Genomic DNA, 23177 nt, shown 5'->3' with positions numbered 1-23177 from the left:
TCCCAGAGTATGTGTCCCTCAACTGCTTCAGACTTAACTACTTGCTTCCATAACCATCCCAGATCACAAACATATATTGTGACTGCTTCTCATCCAAAACGAACAAGAGCTTAGTCAATTTGAAGATATCCTTCCAAGAAATTTCCTCATAGTATCCATCTTTGGTAGCTTTTCCATCAACCTCGAGGCCTAGAATTTGATGGAATTCATCAAGAGTTATCTCCATCTCACCGAATGGTAATACCACTATATCCGTCTACCCTTAGAACCTCTCACAGAATGCGTGACATGGTAACTTTGTCAAACTCAACAACTGAATTATTCACCGCGGGCCACAAACCGGAGTTCTTGACAATCTCTTTCACGACGTCACATTCCTTGCCAAGTGGCCATTTTTTCATCATAGTATTTGAAGCTTGGTGCCTCAAAAGATGAACGACATTCTTATGATCCTAAAATAACATAAACCAAAACACACAATTACAAAATAAATACAAACACTTTAAGCAAATATAAGATATATACACTTATATAAAAACAAATTGAGATTGCTTACAATAGTAGAATATACTTCATATGCCCATGAGTGTTTGTAACCAAAACGAACATGTCCACCATCTTCGGGTAATCCTAGGAGGGGCTCACCATTTTTTGTTGCTTCTTCAAGTGAGGAGGAGGCATGTGAGAATCAATAGGTTTATTGATAACCTTTTTTTATCGTTGCAGCTTGTGGTTGTTGTGGTACCTGTGGTTCTTCAACAACCCTTGTTTCTTGACCATTACCTTCTTTTTATCCATCTTCTTCATCATCATCTTCAGCAATTTCACCTTGTCCATCATCATGGTTATCACACATCATCATTGTTATCACCACCATCATTACCTCCTCCAGCAGGTGGGATACTTTGATCATCATCATTACCACCTCTAGTAGGTGGATTTCCTTGATCATCATCATCATTACCTCCTCTACCAGATGGAATTGATTGGTCTTCATCTGGAGTTTCATCGGAATCACTTGGTTCAGGTGGATAAGTCTCTTCCCGTTCACGGATCCTAAGCTAGCGTTCCCGACACCAAATGTTCTCCTTGATGTGTTGCAATCAAGAGTTTGTCACCTATGGGAGTATGTCTTGAAGGAGGAGTAACATTTTTCTTTCATTGCTTGACCTTTTGCATCCTAAGCAAGAACAATGAAAGTATTTTTCAAGTTAATATTTAAACAAGGAAACGACTAAGTAACAAATAGGCTTAGTCGTCAGGGGCGACAATAATATCAGGTGCAGACTAAACCCTAGTCATCACCTTAGCAAAAATACAACAGTAACGACGGATAACAAAAAGGTATACAGAGAAACCTCGTTTTGGTAAGCAATTAGTCGGCAAAGTCTATAATCTATATAGTGTCGACTAATAAAATAGTCGACAATTCAAATAACATGCCGACTAATAACCAAATGGGACTCAGGAAACACAAGGATTTTCACAGCATTAGTCGGCAGGTTAGAAATTTCAAGAACGAACGACTAATACAACTAAGGAAAGGTTTTAAGGTTGAATATCGGTGATGACCCTATAAATGGCACTTCCAGATATGAAAATCCGGCATGATATTCAACCTATGAAGACAACGACTACTCCTAAATATGAAAAGCCGGCAAGGTTGTCGTAACTGCAAATTCAGAAATTCTAATTTTCTGACTTAATTTGACATGCAAACAAAAAATTGAAGTACTGGAGTGAGTTTAATTAAGTAGTCACTTAGTTTCTCAATCGTGTCATTTCTTCGGTTTCAGCAGTGTAAGTGATTTCTTTTTCACCCACTAAGTTTTTCTTCCATCTGCATTGAACTGATTTTCCAATGCCAGAGTCTTCAATACTATATCTTCTATGAGTTTGTTTCACGCGTGGTTTCATGTTTGAAGATTAATCGACGATGAAATTTTTGAATCGACGATTACGACGAATTAATCGACGAGTTTTCGATGGAGGTGTGGTGGGGGTGGTGGTATGGCAGAGGAGAAGAGGGAAGAGGAGAAGATGAAATGAAAATGAGATGATAAAATAATTATGGGTAATTTTAATTATAATGAGTAAGGATAGTACATGCAGAGTGTCAGACTTTGTTTGCATGAGAAACACCCATGTGCAGCGGGAAAAATCATCTACAATGGTTAAGAAATAACATGCACCATTAGAAGAGGGTGTTGAAAAAGGTCCCCAGATATCACAATGAATTAATTCAAAACAACGTTTGGAAGAAATTTTATTCTTAGGAAAAGATAATCGACTTTGTTTGGCCATGGGACAAATATCACAAAAGGAAGAATTACTTGAATGAATATAATCAAAATTACGACAAAGGAATTTAAAACGTTCTAGGCTAGGATGACCTAGCCGACAGTGCCAGACATCTAAGGTGGCTTTATTACATAAGGCAGTAGGCGATGATTGCTGCTGTTGAGGAATTTGAAGATGATATAATCCAGAGATGAGGCTAGCCTGACCAATCACTCTCTGGGTGACTCGGTCCTGAAAGAAACAAATGTGTTCAAAGAAATAAGCAACACAGTTGGATTGACGAGTCAATTGGTTGATAGAAATAAGATTAAACTTAAAACTTGGAATATGATGCACATTGGAAAGTTTTAGTGTAGGGGAAAAAACCACCTCACCAATGTGCTTAACCACAGAGAAGGAACCATCTGGTAATTGCATTTGAATTAAGGAAGTGACAGGCATATATGAAGTAAAAAACTGTAAAGAATTGCAAATATGGTGTGTAGCGCCACTATCTACAAACCATGGATCAAGAAAAGAGGTAGTCAGAGTTGTACCTGCAAAATTGGCACGATGTTCCAGCTGAGAAGGGTCCGTTGGAGGATTAATGAGTGCTAGGAGCCTAGCATATTGATCAGCAGATAAGGATGGAAGAACTGGGTTATTGGTAGCCGAGTCAGATGGCATGGCTGCTGCAGCAGCAACTGTAGGATTAGGAACTGGTGCAGGAAAACCATGCAGCTTATAACATTTGTCTCTAACATGACCATGTTTGTTGCAATAATCACAATGGGGCCTCTGACGCTTGTGCTGACTAGTAGATAAACGAGAAGAAGAAGGAAAATGGCGGTTGGTGTTGAGTGCAGCAGAGTCGACAGTAGGCATAGGAATGGAAGTGATATTTTGTTGTTCTTCCTCTTGTTGGACAAGATTAAAAATTCTCAAGGCAGTAGGAAATGGTTCCATTGTCAGAATCTGACTGCGAAGATTGGAGAATCTGTCATGGAGGCCTTGGAGAAACTCCATTGCACGATCCCGTTCCAATCGTTCAAGCATAGATTTTCCAGCACCACATATGCAAGCTTCTGTGCTGGCTACCAAGGAGTCATACTGATCCCAGAGAGTTTTTATTTTTGTGTAATAAAGGGAGACTGGCATTGATTCCTGACGAATGCTAGCAATAGCAGATTTAAGACGAAAAAGAATTGGTGCATTGGAGATACAGAACCTTACTTGTAAGTCTTTCCAGATTGCATGGGAGGATGCAGCATATAGGCAACTGGCTCGAATGTCTGGATGCACAGAATTAAGTAACCAGCTGCCTACCAAGTCATCACAGCGTTTCCAACATCGGTGAGTCAGATCATCAGCAGGTGGAGGTAACGATCCATCAACAAAGCCTAATTTGCCTTTAGCATTCAATGCTTTGGTAATACCTCGGACCCATGAACCATAGTTATCTCCTTGAAGAAGAGGAGAAAACAAAACAGTGGCAGGGTTATCACTGGGGTGAATAATGTAAGGATCTAAAACAAGTCTAGAGTTTCCATTGGATTGAGCATCCAGAGGTGGATGAGAGGGAGAGACAGGAGGAGATTCAACCATGATGAAGGTTGCAGAGATTGAGCGGAAGGAAAAATTAGGGTTCCTAGGATCTTGTTACAAGGTAGATACCATCTTAGAATCTAGATATGGTTATGAATAGTCTCACAATCGTGTTGACTCTATGATATGTCATTGAGTATTTATAATGATAAGTTACAGAGAATAAGGAAGAATACAACAGAAGCAAACTAGATAACAGGGTTGTTAATCGTAATACTCGATCCTAGCTGAAGACTCGCAGCAATGTAGACGACTGAAGACTGGTGGTTGGCTTGGTCACGGCTGTACAGATGACTGTGTCTTTGGTGTTTGGCTTGGTCACGGCTGTACCACTGACGTGGTACATTGTGTGAAGCTGTGATATCATGAATATATCCAATACAAACAATGGAGAACACAAAGGGCGGCCCGAGATATGGTAGATTTCGAGGATGCTTTATCGATCTGGTGTTTCAAAGATAAATTCTACGTTATGTGTTTGGGAGATCGGCACCTAGAAATTGAAAGACAAAAACTTGGGGACATTGTTGCCTTCTCTGTAAGGCCAATTGAGGTAGCCGACACCATTTTGTGGACATCAGTAGGAGGAAGAGAAAATACTCTTTGTTCTACGAGATTTGTGTAGTGTGGTGATGAACTTTACAGGATTGAAATAACTTATCCTGCGGATACAAGAGAGTAGAGTTCGCACTGTCAGTGGCAAAGGTTGATTTCTCTGTAATGCAGTTCAAGGAGGTGAATAGTTTTGGTGATCATGTTCTATTTGTAAGTGATATCAACTCTGTTAGTTTCTCAGCGGCTGAGCTGGGACTCTCTAAGGGTTGCTTGTACTATGCACTCGATGACGATCAAAGTTTGTACAAATTTGAAGTAGAAAGTAATGGCAATAGTGTTATCTTGCCATGTCTAAAGCTACCAACGACTTGGTATACTTCTGGCTGGATCATGATACACGATAAACATGGTAGGAACGAAGCAGTACTGGATAACAAGTAGAACAGACAATGATAAGAATGAGGATGCACACAATAGAGGAGAACTACAAGAAGCAATCCCTTGGGATATTCTGAATGAGGACATGGTGGAGTCAAATAGCAAACTATCTTCACCGATTGGATTGTTTACATTTTCGTCTTGTCTGTAAAGCAAATCGAGCAGTGATGCCTGTAACAAAGCTGACATCCACTAGTACTACTACTAGATACACGGATTTATGTGCATGGTTGGTTTTCTCTCGGGATAAATGCCGCGCCGTCTACAATTTTGTAAACCCAATGCATAATAACGAGAACTATTTCATGAACGTGGCTGATGAACTAGTAGGTGCAACTATGCGGTTTCAGAGGGACGGTTGGCTACTTATGTCCAAGGGGTTAACCGGTATATATATTCTTTTACTGTCCCTTCACGAGAGAAATCTGGGATCTTCCAGACTTGCCAGTGGATATCTACAGCTTTTCCGCCATCGCATGTTCTTCCTCACCAACATCGTCAGACTGTACAGTTTTCGCTATTGAACAAATGCCGGCCAGTGATGGAACGTCGTCCAATGAACTCTGCATTTACTTCATTAGAAAAGGAGCAGCCTGGAGTGTCTATAACTTCCAAAATAAAAATGTGGAAAAGTTCATGCCTTCACATAACACCCCTCTTTTCTATAATGGGGTTGTCTATTGCGTAGATTACAACGGCACTTTGGGAGTATTCAATTTAGAAGATTATAGTTAGAAAGTTCTGGAGAAGCCCCTGCAACAATTTAATGGTATATATCCAAGTTTCTTGGTAGAGTGCGCAGGACAGATTTTATTAGTAAAATGGGAAAATAATCGTTTGGTGCCTTTTTAGGTGGGTTCATGTTTATTTAGTCCTTTGGTCAAACGCCTTTACTGTTTGGTCCATAATTATTTAAAAAGTATTGAATGGACAAAGGTACCCTTTCGGGTTAATTTCTACTTATTTTTTGTAGAAGTTCATTCGTCAAAATGAACTCCTGTTAATTTCTACTTATTTTTCCAGAAATCACCTAAAAACCATAGTTCATTCCAGAAATGAACTCCATATAAAAACCTTAGAAAACCAGAGTTCATTCCAGAAATGAACTCCATATAAAAACTTAATAAAACAGAGTTCATTCCAGAAATGAACTACATATAAAAACCTAAGAAACCAGAGTTCATTCCAGAAATGAACTCCATATAAAACATAAAAAAACCAGAGTTCATTCAAGAAATGAACTCCATATAAAAAATCCAAAAAACCAGAATTCATTCCCAGAAATGAACTCCATATAAAACATAAAAAAAAACCAGAGTTCATTCCAGAAATGAACTCCGTATAAAAATCTAAAAAAACAGAGTTCATTCTTTACATGAACATACACAAAAAAATCCATAAAAATCAGAGTTCATTCGTAGAAATGAACTGCAGTAGCATCATCTTCGTTGTCTTCAAACAGCAGCAGCAGATCCAGCAGAAAAACATCAAATTCAAGATCTTCAACACGAGCAGCAAACATCAAAAAATCAAGATCTATCGTCTTCATCGTCATCTTCAACATAAATCTATCGTCATCTTCATCATCTTCATCGTTTTCATCATCATCTTCAAAAAGAAAACAGAGTTCATTTCAAGAATGAACTTCATCAAAATTCATCATCTTCAACAATAGCAGCAGCAGCGATGAAGAAAAACATAAATCTATCTTCATCAAGAAAAAACATCAAAATCTTCATCACAAACCAGAGTTCATTCCTGAAATGAACTCCGTCATCTCCATCTTCTTCATCAGCAGCAGCAACTCATCTTCATCATCTTCATCCTCTCCATCATCAGCAACAACAGACGAAAAAATATCAAAATCTTCATCACAAACCAGAGTTCATTTCAGAAATCAACTCCGTCATCTTCATCTTCTTTTGTAGATCCGAAACTTACCCAAGCATGTAAGTTGACAAAGGTTCATCATCATCATAAATAGCAGCAGAATCTTCATCTTCTTCGTTTCAATCTTCATCTTCTTTGACAATAGCAGAAAAAGTTAAAATTAAATCTTGAAATCAATCTTTGTAAATCTTTGTAATCAAATTAATTTTCATTATCTCCGTCTTCATCATCTTCGTTTTCAATCTTCATCATCTTCGTCTTCATCTTTCGTTTCAAAGAGAAAAAAAACCCTAAAAAAATTGCAATAGCAGGGAGAAAAAAAGAGAGACCGAGAGGAGAGAGAGAGGAGAGAGAAAGTAGATCTGAGAAATGATTTATTCTCTTACCTTTTGACTATATATATGGTCCTTATCTAAAAGGATATTTCTGCCTGCCACTACAAGATGAAAATTACATCATCCATGACATCATCCTAGGACCAAACTATAATTTTTAGGTCCAAACTATAATTTATATTACCAAATAGGACCAAACAGACAATTGACCAGGTCAATTGGACTAGACTCTCTCTAATATACTATTTGTAGGACCAATTGGTATTTCCTACTAGTAAAATTAGGACATCTTGGCGCATCTGTTAGAGTATATAGATTGGATTTTTCCAAAATGGCATGGGACAAAGTTTGGGATCTGGGAAAGCACATGTTGTTCATCAGCGACACCTCGAGTTTCTCAGCAATTGCTCCGAATAGGCGCATGGAGAATAAAATCTATTTCCCTAGATTATGTTTGAATGGCGAAGGGGTTCTGTTCTATTCACTTGAAACAGGTAGTTATCACTCATTTGGGACTGGACATTCTACTGATAATTATTATGACACAGAAGGTTGGTTTACAAACTGTACTTGGATTGAACCGATTTGGGAGAAACCTCGAGAGCTCGACTAGCTTAAGCCCTCATTATAAAAGAAAGCTTATACTTATAAAGCTTGTGCTTACATTCTCTGGTAAAGCTTTCCTTCAGCATTGGGTTTTCTTCACTTGTCAAAGTACAGTTTCTTACTGAAATCAAACTCAACTTCTCTATTGGTCATCGGGTTACTTTGTGTCACCAACTATAATAACAGAAGTTTTGCCAATTACTACTAATCTTGGGTTATACTTGAATTTGATTTAACCTGCTGAACCAAACAGAATGAAGAATCATATGAAAGATATCATACTTGACAGGCTTACTGTGCCAAAGAAAATGCTGTTGCGCCTTCTTCACCCTCTTGTGCATCTCACGATATTTCTTCTCAGGGATTGCAAGGAGTATATCCTTCAACTTTGGAATATCATCTTCAGCGACAAATACGGCAAATGCCTCCCAATCCAAAACCTCGAAGAAAGGAGGAACGTAGTTGTCTGAAATGATAACAGGTACACATTCATAGAAAATGGCTTCCACCACTCGTGGGCTGTTAACTTCATAACCCCTTGCGCAGATGCAATACTTACTACTCTTCATGTGCTGAGCATAATTCATTCTGTTATTCAAGCGAGGAAGCTCTCCATAGATTTTCATGTCAGGGTCATTTTTCCAATGCTGAAGTAAAATAGGTCGGAGATATCCGTGCATTCCCCCTGCAAAGAAAGCAAGAATGGATCTCTCTGAGGAAGGTTTTCCTCCAAGATCTCGAAGAGGGTCCTCCACTTTGCGTATTTGTGCTTCTGGAAGAGTCAAATCTTTCCCAATTTTGAAATCTCTAGCAGCATTTGCATTGCAAAGAACTTTGATACAATTATCCATGTGGTGCCTTGTCTCAAAGGGTGCCTGAAGAGAGTCATTGTACAATAACAAGTCTAAATATTATATTACGAGGTAATCAAACTTTGAGCTATCATCTGAATATTGTGCAGTAATGAAACATACCCAATCATGGCAAGCGACTAAAAAGTGATCTCCGCCACCAGTTCTGTTCCAGAAAGGGTATTTTGTTGCAAGCATATCCACATAATTTTTCAAATATTCAGCTAGGTTGTTCCGTTTGTGCGAGTCACGTACGTATAATGTTAGCTGTAGCATGCGTGAACTAAAGGGCATGTAGAATAGATGAGCTTTTGTTGGGTCACTCACTACGAATTGTTTGTTGTCCTCCATGACTTTCATAAACCATCCCTCTGAAGCATAAATTCCCTTTAGAATCGGTTCTGTTTTCTCATGGAAGATGGGCTTTTCTCCTTCTTTATAGATGTAGACTTTTAATGTGCGTTCCATCATTTCATAGCTTCTGTAAATGTGATCACAAAAAAATTTAGTAAGAAATTTCACTGACGAGACCAATTTTTACAATCTATGCTAGTAACTTACCTTTTGAATCTCGAAAAATTTCGATAAATGTAGGGGTCAAGATCTTTATCTTCCTTTATAATCGGAGAATTCTCGATTTGTGTTTTTGCAGAGAGAAGTTCATCATCACATTTTGAAGGCCATTGTGGTTTCTACTGCAAAAGACCAGGGTTAGAAAGCAGCTTTCTCGATAGAAGTTCAACGTAACCCCTTCATTCAAATCAGTGTCAAAGTTCAAAAATCCATACCACTGAGTGAGAAGAATTACGACTCTGAAGCAATAAACTGTACATCTTAGACAAAGATGTCCGTGGTGCCCATCCTTTCTTGATGTTGGCTTCATGAATCTTTGTAAGGTTAATATCTGAAGTAACCAAACTAGTACTCGATTGCAATGAACTTTTATTAGCAGAATGCATTTGAGTTGCCTGTTTGTCCTTTGAAGTGCTTGAATTTCCTTCTATATCCCTCGGCACAGTCAAGCTATTCAAAGACAATGTCGGCGATACTGCAGGTGGTATAGATAAAACGCTAACTTCTGGATCTCCAACATTCCCTTCTGTAAAACCAGACAATGTCGGCGATACTGCAGGTGGTATAGATAAAGCACTAACTTCTGGAGCTCCAACATTCCCTTCTGTAAAACCAGACAATGTCGGCGATACTGCAGGTGGTATAGATAAAGCACTAACTTCTGGAGCTCCAACATTCCCTACTGTAAATCCAGAATCTGATCGTTGACCTCTTCCAATTGAAGAATTTTCATCTAATCCATTAACTTGCATCGGAGCAAGGGCGGCTTCAGGTTCTCTTCCCTTATCTAGACTATAACCAGTATCTTGAGTTGTGGCATTCCCCAATCCGGTATCGTTATTATCTACAACTACAACATTCTCACTTGAAGTACCATTAACTGAACTATCACCTCTAATTGGCTGTTCAAAGACATTCTTTATGCTTCCATCCATTCCTTTAGTTCCGTTTACGAGATGAGCATTGTTCCCCAATACAGAAACCTCAGTATTATTTAACCCCTCTAAAACTATCAAAGAATTCATCGCCTTTGAGTTATTACCAACCATCGAAGAATCTTCTACCAATGAACTATTTCTCCCAATTGACAATGAATTCTTACCAAAGGAAAATAACGAGAATAAAGCATTCCCATCAGGGAGAGTTGAAGATTGATATACTAATACAATAGCTAGTACAATCCCCACAGCTAAAATCGATCTTCTCATTTCAACGTGACATAACTTTTGAAAATGATATAAGAAATCCATATTGTAAAACTAAGACGACAACTTCCCATCAAAACTAAATGAGTCTCAAGCTTAAACTTCTACAAAATCTTCAAAACCTGCAAAGAATCACCCAAAATTCCACAAAACTAAGCATATTAGATGAAGCTTCGCCGCAGCTAAAGCATAGTGGTAATTACATAAAGATTAAAGAAATTTGAAGTTAGAGATTCAAAATTTCTAGCAAATGAATCTCTCAAGGAATTCAAATCAGTGAAATCCAATCCCATTCATACATCTTTACTAAACATGCAAATTGCTTAACTATGAATCATCAAGACGAACCAATAATCAAACTAACTCAAACCAAATTCTTCATCATATTTTTAACTATGAATTTTCAGTATTAAGATCTACTAAACTTCAATCTAAGAAAAAAATTAGAAAAATTAAGGCCAAAATTAATACAAATGAAATCAAAAACAAGTAATTAAGGATTTGATTATGACCTTGAGATAGTCTGAATTTTGATTTCTTCACCAAGAAAATAATAATTCCCATTTTGCCATTCTGTTTATTTTTTCCATTCAACTGTTGAGTTTGTGTTTTTCTTCTCTGCTGCTATCAGATTTGAAAGAAGTTTCTTATTTTTGTTTTTCCGCCAAGTGTTAACACTCAGCTTAAAAGATGCCATTAAGACAAATTTTGTTTAACTTACCCCTTTAGTTTTAAAGTATTACATAAATGCCACTAATATTAGTCGGTGAATATCTTGTTTGGACACTAATGTCCCCTTAATGAAAGTCTATGACAAACATAACCTCATAAACCCTTTTCAAGCCCAGAAAAACAAAAAAAAACCCTCGTCTCTCTCGTCAGTCTTTCTCCATCTCTGTCAAAACGATAAATCAATTTTCTGGAATTTTCTTTGAATCTGAAGTGAAGAGTTTCTTTCTCTGCAACAAGAAGGTATGTCTTCAACCTCCTCTTTCTCTGTCAATTTCTCTTCTTCCATGACTGTGTGTTTCATCTTTGCAATTTGATTTACCTGAAAATGGGTTTCTGGTTTTACTTAGAACCTGTATCAAAAGTAATTGGTTGCTTTGAAGTTTGTTAATCTCTGGTTGTTAAGGAACTCTGATTAATGTAGGATTGGTATGAAATTACTGCCGATTTGAGAGGATTTAGGGTTTGTAAAACAATGTTATTGTATTCTTAGGGTTCTTGAAGTTAAAAACTAGTTTGGGTGTAATTTTAGACTTGTTTTGTATACAAGCATCTTACCGCTGCGGCAGTTTCGGTAGAGCTGAGTAATTTTTGGTATAGGTATTTTGTCTGGCATTCTTTCTGTGTCACACGGTGTTTGTTTTGTGGTTCCAACAATAGTATTACATTTAAGCATAAGAAAATTCTGGCGATAGTACTCAACAACCATTCTAACGTAAGTTACTAATGCACGGTACTGCCAATAGAATCATCATAGTGTAGCCTCACGAAATTCGTGAAAGCCGCTAGTAAGTATGATTGGTTTCTCGGTAATTTGTCCGCGCCACCATCCTTTTAAAATGCGTCCACTTTGTCTGACTCATGAAAATCAAAGTGGGTTTGACATTTGATCGAGTAGTATAGCTAAGAAATTTGGGTTTTATAAACCGGCAGTTGTAAGAATAAGGAGGAAGGTGGTTTTCTTCTAAGAGAGTAGCTTTTTGTTCTTATAGGCTGCGGAAGACGGATCTGGTTGATGTGGACCAGACCACCTCTTTCTGTAGCCTTTATCAGTCATCAGTTAACAGTGTAGAGTATTCTATCATATGTTGTCTTCTAAAATATGTATTATCTTAGCCCTGTAATGCGAGTCGTAGAACCCTTCTTTGTTGATGGTGACTTCCACCCTGTCTCCCATAGTAAATATTCAGTGTGAATGTAGATAGCATTTGTAACGGAACCTCCACCATGTATAAAAGATGGCATATGACTCCGTGATACTTTCTTTGTTATTGATTGATAGATAGATAAAAGAAAGTAGCTCTAATATTATAGATATTGTCATTTAGATTCTGCCAAATGAAATTGTGTATCAAAAGGACTGCTACCTGAGTGTAAGCTATTGAAGGCTTCTTTGTACACAATATTCTGTGTGAAACCCGTTGGTTCTTTATCACTTTTCTTTATGATGCCGTTCTTGACACTGCCACATACAAGTGTCCATGAGTAAAAAGTGGTCTTGGCAAATAATTCCCATATTGTGTTCAGTTTGACCTTGGCAGTTGTTGATTGTCATGCCAAAGCATACTTTAACCTGGGATGCCTTCTTAGGAGACATTATTATTCTTGGAGTACACCAGCCATCCTGTTATGATATGTGCTTAAGTAACTCATCTTTTACCAATTTACTTAACCATATTCCATTGCAAAGACCCATGACTGTGTTCCATTGCAAAGACCCATGCTTTGATTTATTTTCCATATTAGCCGAGCCGGTATTCCAGGAAATTGAACGGAATTCAGAAATCCGTTAGGATACAGAATATCTTGATCTTGAATGAATCTTTTCATCAGGATAATACTGTCTGAAGTTGAGAAATTATGCGGTTTTCCGGGAATAGTTGAAATAGTTTAGTCAGTTTTTTCATCTACACTCTCGCTTGTTGGTGCCAATATACACCTTTCAATTAAGTATTCTGTGTCCCCATATCTGTCGATTGTCGGGGAAAGTCACAAATGGGAATGTTATGTGATGAGGTGGAGGTATGGAAATGTTAGAGCCACTGCAAACCTTAAATGAATGTCTTCCTCTTCAACTCATATATGTCTGGGGAAGAGGCTCGAGACAAGCCAATGTGAGCCCCTGGGTGTCTTTCTTATATCCTTGAAGATGGCCACTAGGTTCCTCAGTAGGAAAGCAGCTGGTTTTAAGCTTGTACATAGTAGTAGGTTGATTGTCTGCGTTGTATATAAATGTATATAGGTTTGCAATAGATGCAAGAGTTGCATCTGTGCGTAATGAAAGGCATTTGCGCATGTATCACATTATCAGCTCAATTCTTCTTCTTTTACCTTTTCCAAATTATCAAAACTTAGTATTACATTCCTAATTAATATGCATTTTTATGGGTTCTTTTTCATGCCTTCACTTTGAATTAAACAAGAATCTGTATATATCTTTAAAATGGCTGGTCGAATACTTTTAGTAGTAACTGTAGTATTTGGATATGGCTCGGTTTTCACTTCTGGGGAATTGCTTATGTTCAACTAGATCACAAGATTAGGATTACCACTGATCAGAGAGGGACTTGTTCTGATTACAGTACAGTCTGTTTGGATAGTTGCTGGGACCTGTGTTTTCACAACTTCACTAGGGACTTCTACTGTTGGGTTTTGAGAGCTAATCTTATGGTTATAACTTGGTTACATAGTTATGAATTTACCTACCTGATCACTACTACAGTGTAGAAAGGGAATTACGATTTTGATTGGCTTGAATTAGAAGTTAATCTTGCTGGATATAAGAGCTGACTTCCCCCTGGCTTCCAACCCTTACCAGCTCTCTCAAGTATGGATGTTGCATATCTTAACTAGGCAGTTTGTTTTGCTTTGGTATGAAATTCATCTAAACAGACAAAAAATGTCCTTGAGTGAGACATGCTGGTAACAAGTAAGACATACCAAGTTGATGTTTGTCCACGTTCTTGCTTCTTGAATTAGAAGACCTTAAATTTCTTAAACTGCAGAATATGTGCCGTCAGATTCCTACACACGCAAGATATTAACCCTATATTCAGAGACAGATAAAATGTGAAAGTTAAATAGTCCCTTCCTAGGTGCCATGAATTCATTTGCTGAGGATGGAACTGTTGTATTTTTCTGGCGAGTCAACATTGCTGACTCCTGACTGTGGTTGATTATGTTGTACATGATTTACATTCAAAAACAAATTTAAGATCAAGGTGTAATGTTTTTTTTTAGATACTTGGGCATTTTGTTTGATTGTACAACTACTGTTGACAGTGATCTGTTTTCAAGCGTGAATGTAAAAATTTCTTTCTTTTTCTATGCCAATATCTTCTGAAATTGAAATTAAAACATGGGTTCTGTAGTATTTTGGAGAAATAGTATAAATTGGGTTGTTAGAACTTATGTTTATTAGTGATTTTGAGAATTTGCCTCAGACCCTCAGAAGCAAGTTCCTGTACAGCTCATACTTGTAAAGTTGTAACGGGTTATCTTGTTAAACTATTGCTTCACCCATGTTTATTAAAATGGGTGAAGGAGTTTTTTTATTCTTAGTTGATGAAGTGTATACGGTTAAGTTATCTGATTTTGTTTACTTTGTTTTAAACTAGATAAAACTAGTGCTGGAAAATGGAGGTAGATAGAGCGGACGGCCGTACACCATATCAGTTAAGACCGCTTGCTTGTTCTCGTAATCTTCTCAATCGAGCTCATGGTTCAGCTCGTTGGTCTCAAGGTATTCTGTAACGCAATAATGTTAAAACTGAAAATGGAAGGATGATGTTTATTTGTTCGCTCTTACCTGAATTTTCCTTTTCAGGTTAACATCATTCTATGTTGAAATTCTAATATTGTTAACATAATAAGTTTTGACTTTTATTGTCATCTTTTATTTCTCATACATAGGGGATACCATAGTGCTTGCTGCCGTTTACGGGCCAAAAGCGGGAACAAAAAAGAATGAGAACCCAGAAAAAGCGTCGATAGAGGTCGTTTGGAAGCCTAAAACGGGGCAGATTGGTGAGATTTTGATATCATATCAGAAACCCTGGCTTTATTTGTCTTTAATTTATACAACTGGACTGATCCCAACAAATGTTATAAGTTCATTCTTAGTTTGCACGACTTCATGTTTAACATGTTCTCTCACCTTTTCCAGGCAAAGCAGAAAGGGAGTATGAAATGATACTAAGAAGGACCTTGCTAAGTATTTGTCATTTGACTATTAATCCGAATACCACAACTTCTGTTATACTTCAGGTTGTTAACGATGACGGCGCTGTATCCTTCATATATAGATTTTTTTTTTCCACGTTATCTGTGGAAGAGTCGTGAGTTCATGCATCTGGTAGTCTGAACCACCAATAAGGCAATACTTGTAAAAGTAGGCAGCTTTTTCTGATATCTTCTTGTTATATACCTAAAGTTCCTGGGTCAGTTTGTCATATGAGTTCCTTCTGTTATGTAATGGATGTGATATCTGTTCATTAAGATATATAGGGTGTTGAGCACTTCCTTGACACAGATTTTTCCTAGCTTCTTCCTTGTGCCGTTAATGCTGCTTGTGCAGCTCTTGTGGATGCTGGGATTCCTTTAAAACATCTTTCTGGTAAGCATGGGGTTGTCTTTACTTTTTTACTTACCAACTTGTTGTATATAAGCTTTATATTCCGAACCTAATTACTGTGTTGCTGCTGTTTTCGTAGTCTCTATCTGTTGTGGTGTGTCAGAAGCAGGATCTTTAGTTCTGGATCCCACGAAGGCAGAAGAGCAAGTAAGTATCTTATCACAACTTGACCGCTCTCAATCGCCTCATACATTTTTTCTGTTTGCAACTTATGGTTTACAGTTCAAAGATGATCTTGAGTGCACTATTGGGATCTTTTTTGTTTTCATCCTTTCTTTTGTTTCCCGAGGACATGGTGTTCTGATACAGCTTCCTGAATGACCAAAGATGTTAACGAATTTAGACTACCAAACCACAAATGCTCTGCCGTCTTTTTCATATATTGTTGGAATCTATAGATACCCCTGAAAAAAGAGAGACCCATTTTGTGCGATCTTTCATTTATTTTACAGGAGAACTTGCTCGCTTCATAGTTACCTTGTTCTCCTTTCTTTCCACTTGTTTGCGTTTCATGGTTTATCTAGTGCAATTGATTAGCTTAAAAATGAGCTGATTTTGAAATGTTTCATTTTGGGTTATTTACAGAAACTACAGGCCTTCAGTTATTTGGTCTTCCCTAACTCTGCTCAAACAGTCCTTTCTGAAGAATCGAAACAGGCTGAAGGTGAACCTATGGAACATGGAATCATCACATCTGTTACCCGCGGTGCAATGTCAGGTACAGTGCACACCGTCAATGTTCTCTTCCATTTGCTGGTCCTATAAAATACATTTTTCGCAGTCATTTGTTTTTAATGTTTGGAGGGAATTCACTGATTTGTCTTATTTTATGTTCAGTGGATGACTACCTAAACTGCCTAGAAGGAGGACGATCTGCTTGTTCAAAGTTGTCAGATTTTCTAAGAAGGAACTTTCAGTCAAAAGCCCCAGTTGATTCATGAATGGCTGCATAGCTCGTGATATCATCTTATCGATTGTAAGAAGACGAAAAAGGCTGTGTTCCTTCATTGTTCAGTATTGTTAACAGGTCATAGAATATGCATATTTGGCTACCTCAGTTTTATGGGTAATGCCAAAATCAGTTGTTGGTGTTATAATCTCTTAGATTTAGTTGTGATCCACAGGTATGATGAAGCTCTTGGCTGTTCATTTTTCTATTCGGTAGTCCTAAAGTAATGAAATTAAACACTTCTCATTGTTGTAATTTCTTGGTGTTCATCAACCTTACTCTATACCTTGTTTATGTTGCACAAAAATATCGAACCAAAAGATTCTTCAAAATCTTTAAAACTGTTCCAGTTGGAAATTATACCACCATCGAAATGATAATTCTGTATCGAGTCCGATCGATAGCCCTTACTCGAGGCATAAAAGTCCTCTTAGGGTACACGGCTGCACCCTGGACGCCAGGACCTGGACCGGCAGGTGCAGCTCCAAGTCGGCCTTGGGTGTTTTCTCTCGAGGTATTCATAATGATAACAATCTCTTCCTTCATTCAACGCAACCCCAGTCTCTCTGTGCCAAACTTTGCTCACACTTCTAGATTTATGCATCCATCGTGTTTTGGAGCCCAACTGGTGTTGAATTTGGATCTTCAGTTATTGGAGCAAACAATACAAGATGAGTGCAGGTAATTACCAAATTCTTTCTAAAACCCTATATCTTCCAATTGTTTTCTAGGGTTTTGATTTCGAAAGCTAAGTTATTTCTTTTGTTTCGATTTGGGCCAGAACTGTTTTACTTTAGTTTCACGAACTGATTTTGGGTGTAAAAGAATCTTAATGATCTAACAAATGAAGATCATTTTTAAGTGAGAAACGCACTTGCTATAATGATATTGAACAGAGAATCGTAACTTAGAGATCGGGATTGTGTTGGATTTGTAGGTTTAGTTTAATTCTGTGGGTTATGGAAGAAATTTCTAATTCTGTAGGAAGTTTGTGTTGCTGGGTCTGGAATTTAGGTTTTGAATATTAGGTTTTAGGTTATTAAGGATTTCTTTGATTCCAACAAGATTTTTTTTTTTTTAATAAATTGTTTGCTTAATTGATTGTTTGGTGAATTGATTATATAAAAATGTTGAATAGTTAAGGGTTTTACTCACTGGATCCTGTATGGAATGACCCTTACGACGATTGTGAATGTGTATTAACCTGGTTTCGAAAGATTGGTTCGATGATCTGACTATTTCCATCCAAGTTTGTTTATTTGGTCGTCAAACCAGTCCTAGACTCATATATAAGAATTTCATAGTTGATGAAGTAAGGCTTTCTTTATTGCAACACGACCTGAAATTCTGTCCTGCAGGGTTTTAGCACATGCCTATTGTGCTCCCTTTCATCTTATTATCGACCAGACAAGTAGAAAATCTGAACTTTTTTATCAACTAAAAGGGGGAGAATGTTTCAGTTTTGGGATTTTGTAAGCCTCTGCCTCAGGCAAATAAAAAAAAAATCTGAATTTCTAGTGGATACTCACATTCGGCTTCCCCGTTTAGTGAATGTGAGCTGGGAAACTGTGGGAGTTTGCCTACATGTGAGGGCAGTTACTCACACAAACTTCATGTGTAGGAGTTTAGTATATCGTATGCACAATTTGATATTGTTTATGCTTAGTTACTGAATGTAAGAATCCAGGCAAGATTTTAGACTCTTGTTTGCTCAAATATCAGTGTGTAAACCATTTTATAGGATAAGTTTACCTACAAGCTCACATACCCCATCAAATGCCATTCTTGACGGTCAGTTTCTTTTTGCTCCAGTTTTTATCTTCATATGTTTTGTCAAACCTAATATAATTAAAATTCGTTAAATCACGATTACGTGTATGGTTAATTTTTTTTCTAGCTATCCTGTTTTATTCTTATTATACTGATTTCTTGGTAGAATTGGTCAGGACTCAGAAGAAGGTCGTTAGGTGTGCTTTGTCCTACAATTTGTTTATTGCTTTGATTTGATTATTTCGATTTTGGCAGGTGGTGCATTTGGTGGTAACAGGGGAATGAGACCCGTTCCCCCTGAGAAAGGTGTTTTCCCGTTGGACCACATGCATGAATGTGACTTGGTATTACATACTCAAATTATTCACTAACATACCAACTTGTGTGGAATTCTGTAAAATTTTACATTTCAAACCCATTATTACGTATCTGAGATATACTTTTGGTTTTTGACAATCAGGAGAAAAAGGAATACATCAGCTGCCTTAAAACATCAGGCTTTCAATCAGAAATTTGTAGACGCTTTTCAAAGAAATACCTCGAATGTCGTATGGAGAAGTAAGTAAGTCATCATAGCTTTTATCTGTATTACACTCTGGTTCCACATTATCACCTCGCTTTAGCAAAGATCTTAGCTAAAACACTAATAGTAAAATATACTTCTCAATCTTCATCACTATATATAAACATACATGTTTGTTGTTGTCGAACTGGGTTGTGCTTGCATAAATTCTTACTACATGTAAAGGAAATGAGGCAGTTTGCTGAGTCAGGATTTGCTGAGACTTGTAAACAAAAAATAAAATCTTGAGAAGCTATATTACAGTGCTTGTTTAACTATGATTCATCAAATGATAAACCAACTCCTTGTCTCTTAATAAATTTGTATGGCAAACACACAGTAGTCAATAAGTATGAAAAGGTAGTGATAGTATACTGAACTAACAAGTCTCTCTACTCTGTGTAAAGCATACTGGGTTTTTCTTACGATTTTATTTTAGATTTTTTTTTTATTGAGTTTTATTTTGATGATATTTCTAGTGTTACCATAAATCATTTGTCTAATCCAAACAATAATTCTAGACGCCCCAAGGGAGAAATTCCGAGATTTTTCCCGATCCTCACCGCTTTATGGGTCCCACCACCCACAAAGTGGCCCCCAGTTAATCTCCTGATGGTGCGGGGCCACTAAACCGTGAGAGTCGGGATTTATCTCGGGATTTCTCCCTCGGGACGTCTAGAATTATTGTAATCTAAATAGCATGTGCCCATTTAAATAACGACAAGTGGCAACCAATCATCTACATTTGTCATCTAAAATATATACAACTAACTTCCGAAGAACACTAGTATCTTAGTGTCTTTTGGATAGGTTAATTAAACTCGTTGGTTTTATGCTGATCTATAAATATCATTGCGCTTGTGAAGAAAACTGAGAACTAACAATGTTAGTGGAAGAGAATTATTTTGTTAATTGTTGTATCCGAACAAAAGGGAAGAGACCTCTTCTGTAGGCCTTCTCCTATAACAAGCACTGATACACCAGCTATATCACCTTCTCTAGATGTTTTTACCTGGCGGACATCTAAGGAGAGTGTTGTCAGATGACCACCATTACACCATTATCCCTACAGTAACTGGGGGAGTTTACTCATTATATGTGCATATTGTCCCTGTGAGTCTATGTGGTGTAATTGGTGAATTAAGACTTTGTATAGTGGAAAGCCTATATAAAGTGGTCTCTTACCCTTTGTTTACACAACAATTAATCAAGAATTTTACTTCTACCTACATTGTTATTTTCAGTTTTCACATTCCTAATATATTTTGAACCCCACCAATGAAAAATCAAAAAGGGAATTACTCAAAACCCTGAATTTAAACTTTGGTGGTCAAAGCCTTGCGTTTTTGGGTAGCTGAGAACGTAATAGCATAGACAGCCATGTCCGTTGCCAGGTTTCTCCACCACAATTAGTAGTATAGATACGTCAACAGAGCTTCTGACCCTAAAAGGGCGATTTGAAGGCAAAAGTGAATTTAGATTTTGGTAGTAGGGGAACTGTTAAACCACAAACCATGTAGATGATTTTATAATTCGTACAATTATTTTTGATGGGAATACACATGATCCAAACATTGTGGTTATATTCTTAGGGTTATTTGCTACTTGTATTCTCCAGGAATTTGATGGCTAAACAGGACATGAAAGAGCTCGGGTTTGGGAAGAATTATGATGAAGATGAGCAGGAAGAAGGCAAGAATGAGAAAATTGATGGCAAGGATGTCAAATCACCCGGTGCACAGGGTAAAACTTTAGTTAAGTGAAGTCGGAATTACTGGGACTGGGGTTCTGAAGAGTTCTTCAAACAGGGCTTCAGGTTTAAAACATAGAACGGACGATTTATTGTAACATAATTTGGTTAAAAATGATTTATTTGTTAGATGATATGTGAACTTGTGGAAAATTCCACTGTAAATGAATTTTGTGATTTTTTCTGACATATCAAATGATCAGTTGCATAAACAAAAGCCGTGGGTCATTGATTAACCCTTTTCTAATTTTACATTTCTCTGTCTCTGCAGGCTGAATAAAAAAGGTCCGTAGGTTGTTGAGAGCGTGTATTTTAAATCTTGTCATTGGTTTATTTTATGAGTGCAGATTTGTACTTTGTAATATGTTTCACTAGCAGCTAGGTTTCACCATAAACAATTCATACAGCGTCCAAGAAAAAATGTGTTAATTTTTTTCGTTATTACAACCACCAATCATATCAATTTTTATTTTATTTTTGGAAAGTTAAAAATACAGGTTTCACCACTGAACGGATGATCACAATGAATAGAACTTCAAATGGCACCTACAACTTTTTTCTGATCAGAAATATCACCACCCCCTATGAATGGCTAAAGTTCAACTAGAAGTGTTAAGTGCCTTGACATCGCGAAAACACAATGGTGCAATTGTAATTGCAGGTAAGGGTTTCTTCACCGATGCTTATGGTCTTTTCTTGCAACCCTCTGGAGATTACAGGACAGTAGCTTATGGTCTTTTCTTGCAACCCTCTGGAGATACAGGACAGTAGCTTGGTAAGACGTTGATGGAGAGGCAAAGTTAGAGAACCATGGTGATGCACGAGCAACCTCTCTTCAAAGAGTATGTAGTGGGGTACTCCTAAAAGTCGCACATTCTTCACAGACCGCCTAAAAAACCCACACAAAAGCTACCCTCAAATAACTTCCAACCGTGGAGCCACAAGTGCCCGGCGTGGCCCACCCCTATGTGAGGAGGTTGTTTTTGTCTAGTTGTTTTTTTTTTTATTTTTGTGGCGGTGAGTTATCAATGATTCTTCACCACTGATTTATTTAATAACATGAAAAACAAAGTGTTCTTTACCACTGATTCTTTAGCTTCCTCCAATGTCTTAAAGCATCTCATGAACAGAGAGATCTGAGATCAATACATACCAGTTAACATGGTGCTACAGAGATGGATATGGAAGTCAAAGTGAATATTAATAGAGTGAGAAATACCTTAAATTATAGTAGCCTTGATTGAGAGCTTTGTGTTGTCGCCATAAAGGCATAAAGGAAGACCATCAACCAAGCAATTTTTCCGTCTACGCAAAGCTTAGTTCCAGGAAGAATTGAGCAGTAAGAGAGATGGAAATAGTCTAGAAAACTTAGATGGCGGTATTATACATATCTATGAAGAAATTTCTATGAAAAGTTTACTAGTGGCTCTGTCATTTTTGCTTCTGTCAAATCATATGAAAGCCATCAAAATTTATAGAAGTGTGAACAATGGAGGAAGTGCATGCTTAACCTAACAAGAAAGTTAGGTTCAACATAAAATATGTGCGCCATGAGCTGTTGTGTCAGTTAGCTGGGAGTAGCAAGAGTCCTTGTTTTGGTTAAAGTTATTGGAACCGGAACCTACCTACTGACATTCCTTCTTTGAACCGACCTATTGACATTCCTTTTTTATTGCAGCAAACTAATCCACACGCGTCACATCGTTGTTCGCCATGCATGTATGCAAAAGGGGAACAAATCGCGGTTTTTCCTTTATTTCCCTCGTCTCTGCTCTCTCGATTCTCTTTTTTCACTCGAAATCTGGAAACGAAAATCCTCAAATTACTGAGTTTTGAAGTGTGGATTGCGAAGATTGTTAGTGCAGCCTAAGAGATAGGGGATCTTCCTACCTCCTTAGGGTTTTAGTTTTCAAAGTTTATTCTTCCCTACACTTCCTTAGGGTTTCATCTTGTGATTCTGTATATTTTCTTTTAATTCGCTAGGATGGATCCCCAACACTTCTCAGACAGTTGACAGCCCCACCGATAGAACTGGAGGTTTGACTAAACGTATACCACCTTTAAAAACGCCTTACGATCTTGGCCTTCATCATCATGTAGACACATCCTTCCTCTCCAGCTTCACCACCCCCCCTCTCCCTCACCTCCCTACATTTACTGCAGCTGGTCCTTCACCAGATAACGGTTGGGTTGTTCTTGATTCATTGCCCCCTGAGAATGAAGAATCATATGCAAAAGGATGGTACAGTGGTTTTACAGAAGAAAGCCAGGCAGCAGGAGCAGAATCCTCGCAGGTACAGTTTATGATTCTGAATACTTACCTGTGCACAAATTCGTCTGTTTCTGATTAGTGATTACTGTTGGTTTTTGGTTATAATGATTTTTGTGCTAATGGTGTTTTTCTTTTCTTGCGAACAGGTTTCGGATGTGGAAGCTATCTGCAAAA

General features: G+C 37.6%; 4 protein-coding genes and 1 pseudogene across 5 annotated transcripts; 3 read left to right on the top strand and 2 right to left on the bottom strand.

Annotated features, from left to right (window-relative positions):
* Positions 1-848: 848 nt before the first annotated feature.
* Positions 849-3885, bottom strand: LOC113337955. The gene is made up of 4 exons (XM_026583488.1): positions 2838-3885; positions 2671-2795; positions 2433-2532; positions 849-964 (listed from the first exon to the last, which is right to left on the bottom strand). The coding sequence occupies exons 1-4, from the start codon at positions 3883-3885 to the stop codon at positions 849-851; spliced, it is 1389 nt and encodes a 462-aa protein (XP_026439273.1).
* A 4078-nt stretch (positions 3886-7963) lies between these two features.
* LOC113337863 lies at positions 7964-8204 on the top strand (annotated as a pseudogene).
* A 917-nt stretch (positions 8205-9121) lies between these two features.
* Positions 9122-10981, bottom strand: LOC113337862. The gene is made up of 3 exons (XM_026583428.1): positions 10851-10981; positions 9349-10460; positions 9122-9255 (listed from the first exon to the last, which is right to left on the bottom strand). The coding sequence occupies exons 2-3, from the start codon at positions 10381-10383 to the stop codon at positions 9253-9255; spliced, it is 1038 nt and encodes a 345-aa protein (XP_026439213.1). The 5' UTR covers positions 10384-10460; positions 10851-10981; the 3' UTR covers positions 9122-9252.
* Positions 10982-11185: 204 nt separating this feature from the next.
* On the top strand, positions 11186-16969 carry LOC113338125 (exosome complex exonuclease RRP46 homolog). Its single transcript, XM_026583636.1, has 8 exons — positions 11186-11310; positions 14685-14809; positions 14980-15093; positions 15233-15354; positions 15610-15682; positions 15780-15847; positions 16286-16418; positions 16538-16969. Exons 2-8 carry the CDS (start codon positions 14704-14706, stop codon positions 16639-16641), a joined length of 720 nt encoding a protein of 239 aa, XP_026439421.1. The 5' UTR covers positions 11186-11310; positions 14685-14703; the 3' UTR covers positions 16642-16969.
* On the top strand, positions 16850-20978 carry LOC113338126 (cytochrome c oxidase assembly protein COX19-like). 2 transcript variants are annotated; one of them, XM_026583638.1, is made up of 4 exons: positions 17131-17330; positions 18675-18763; positions 18880-18977; positions 20600-20978. In XM_026583638.1, exons 1-4 carry the CDS (start codon positions 17321-17323, stop codon positions 20742-20744), a joined length of 342 nt encoding a protein of 113 aa, XP_026439423.1. In that variant the 5' UTR covers positions 17131-17320; the 3' UTR covers positions 20745-20978. The 2 variants fall into 2 exon arrangements, with proteins under 2 accessions (XP_026439422.1, XP_026439423.1); XM_026583637.1 differs by lacking the exons at positions 18880-18977; positions 20600-20978 and having other exon boundaries at positions 16850-17330; positions 18675-18764.
* Positions 20979-23177: the final 2199 nt, after the last annotated feature.

The sequence above is a fragment of the Papaver somniferum genome, unplaced genomic scaffold (assembly GCF_003573695.1).
Source record: "Papaver somniferum cultivar HN1 unplaced genomic scaffold, ASM357369v1 unplaced-scaffold_18, whole genome shotgun sequence".
Classification (NCBI taxonomy): domain Eukaryota; kingdom Viridiplantae; phylum Streptophyta; class Magnoliopsida; order Ranunculales; family Papaveraceae; genus Papaver; species Papaver somniferum.
The sequence above is the reverse complement of the archived record's forward strand: the minus strand, read 5'-3'. Positions and strand labels throughout refer to the sequence as shown.

Coding starts and splice junctions, on each gene's coding strand:
- LOC113337955 (XM_026583488.1), bottom strand. CDS start 3,885: ATGGTTGAATCTCCTCCTGTCTCTCCCTCTCATCCACCTCTGGATGCT. Junction 2,796..2,837: donor ACATCGTGCCAATTTTGCAG/GTACAACTCTGA, acceptor CATGGTTTGTAG/ATAGTGGCGCTACACACCAT. Junction 965..2,432: donor ATCATCGCCTACTGCCTTAT/GTAATAAAGCCA, acceptor CTGGTAGAGGAG/GTAATGATGATGATGATCAA.
- LOC113337862 (XM_026583428.1), bottom strand. CDS start 10,383: ATGGATTTCTTATATCATTTTCAAAAGTTATGTCACGTTGAAATGAGA.
- LOC113338125 (XM_026583636.1), top strand. CDS start 14,704: ATGGAGGTAGATAGAGCGGACGGCCGTACACCATATCAGTTAAGACCG. Junction 14,810..14,979: donor TTCAGCTCGTTGGTCTCAAG/GTATTCTGTAAC, acceptor TCTCATACATAG/GGGATACCATAGTGCTTGCT. Junction 15,683..15,779: donor TCCTTTAAAACATCTTTCTG/GTAAGCATGGGG, acceptor CTGTTTTCGTAG/TCTCTATCTGTTGTGGTGTG.
- LOC113338126 (XM_026583637.1), top strand. CDS start 16,876: ATGAAATTAAACACTTCTCATTGTTGTAATTTCTTGGTGTTCATCAAC.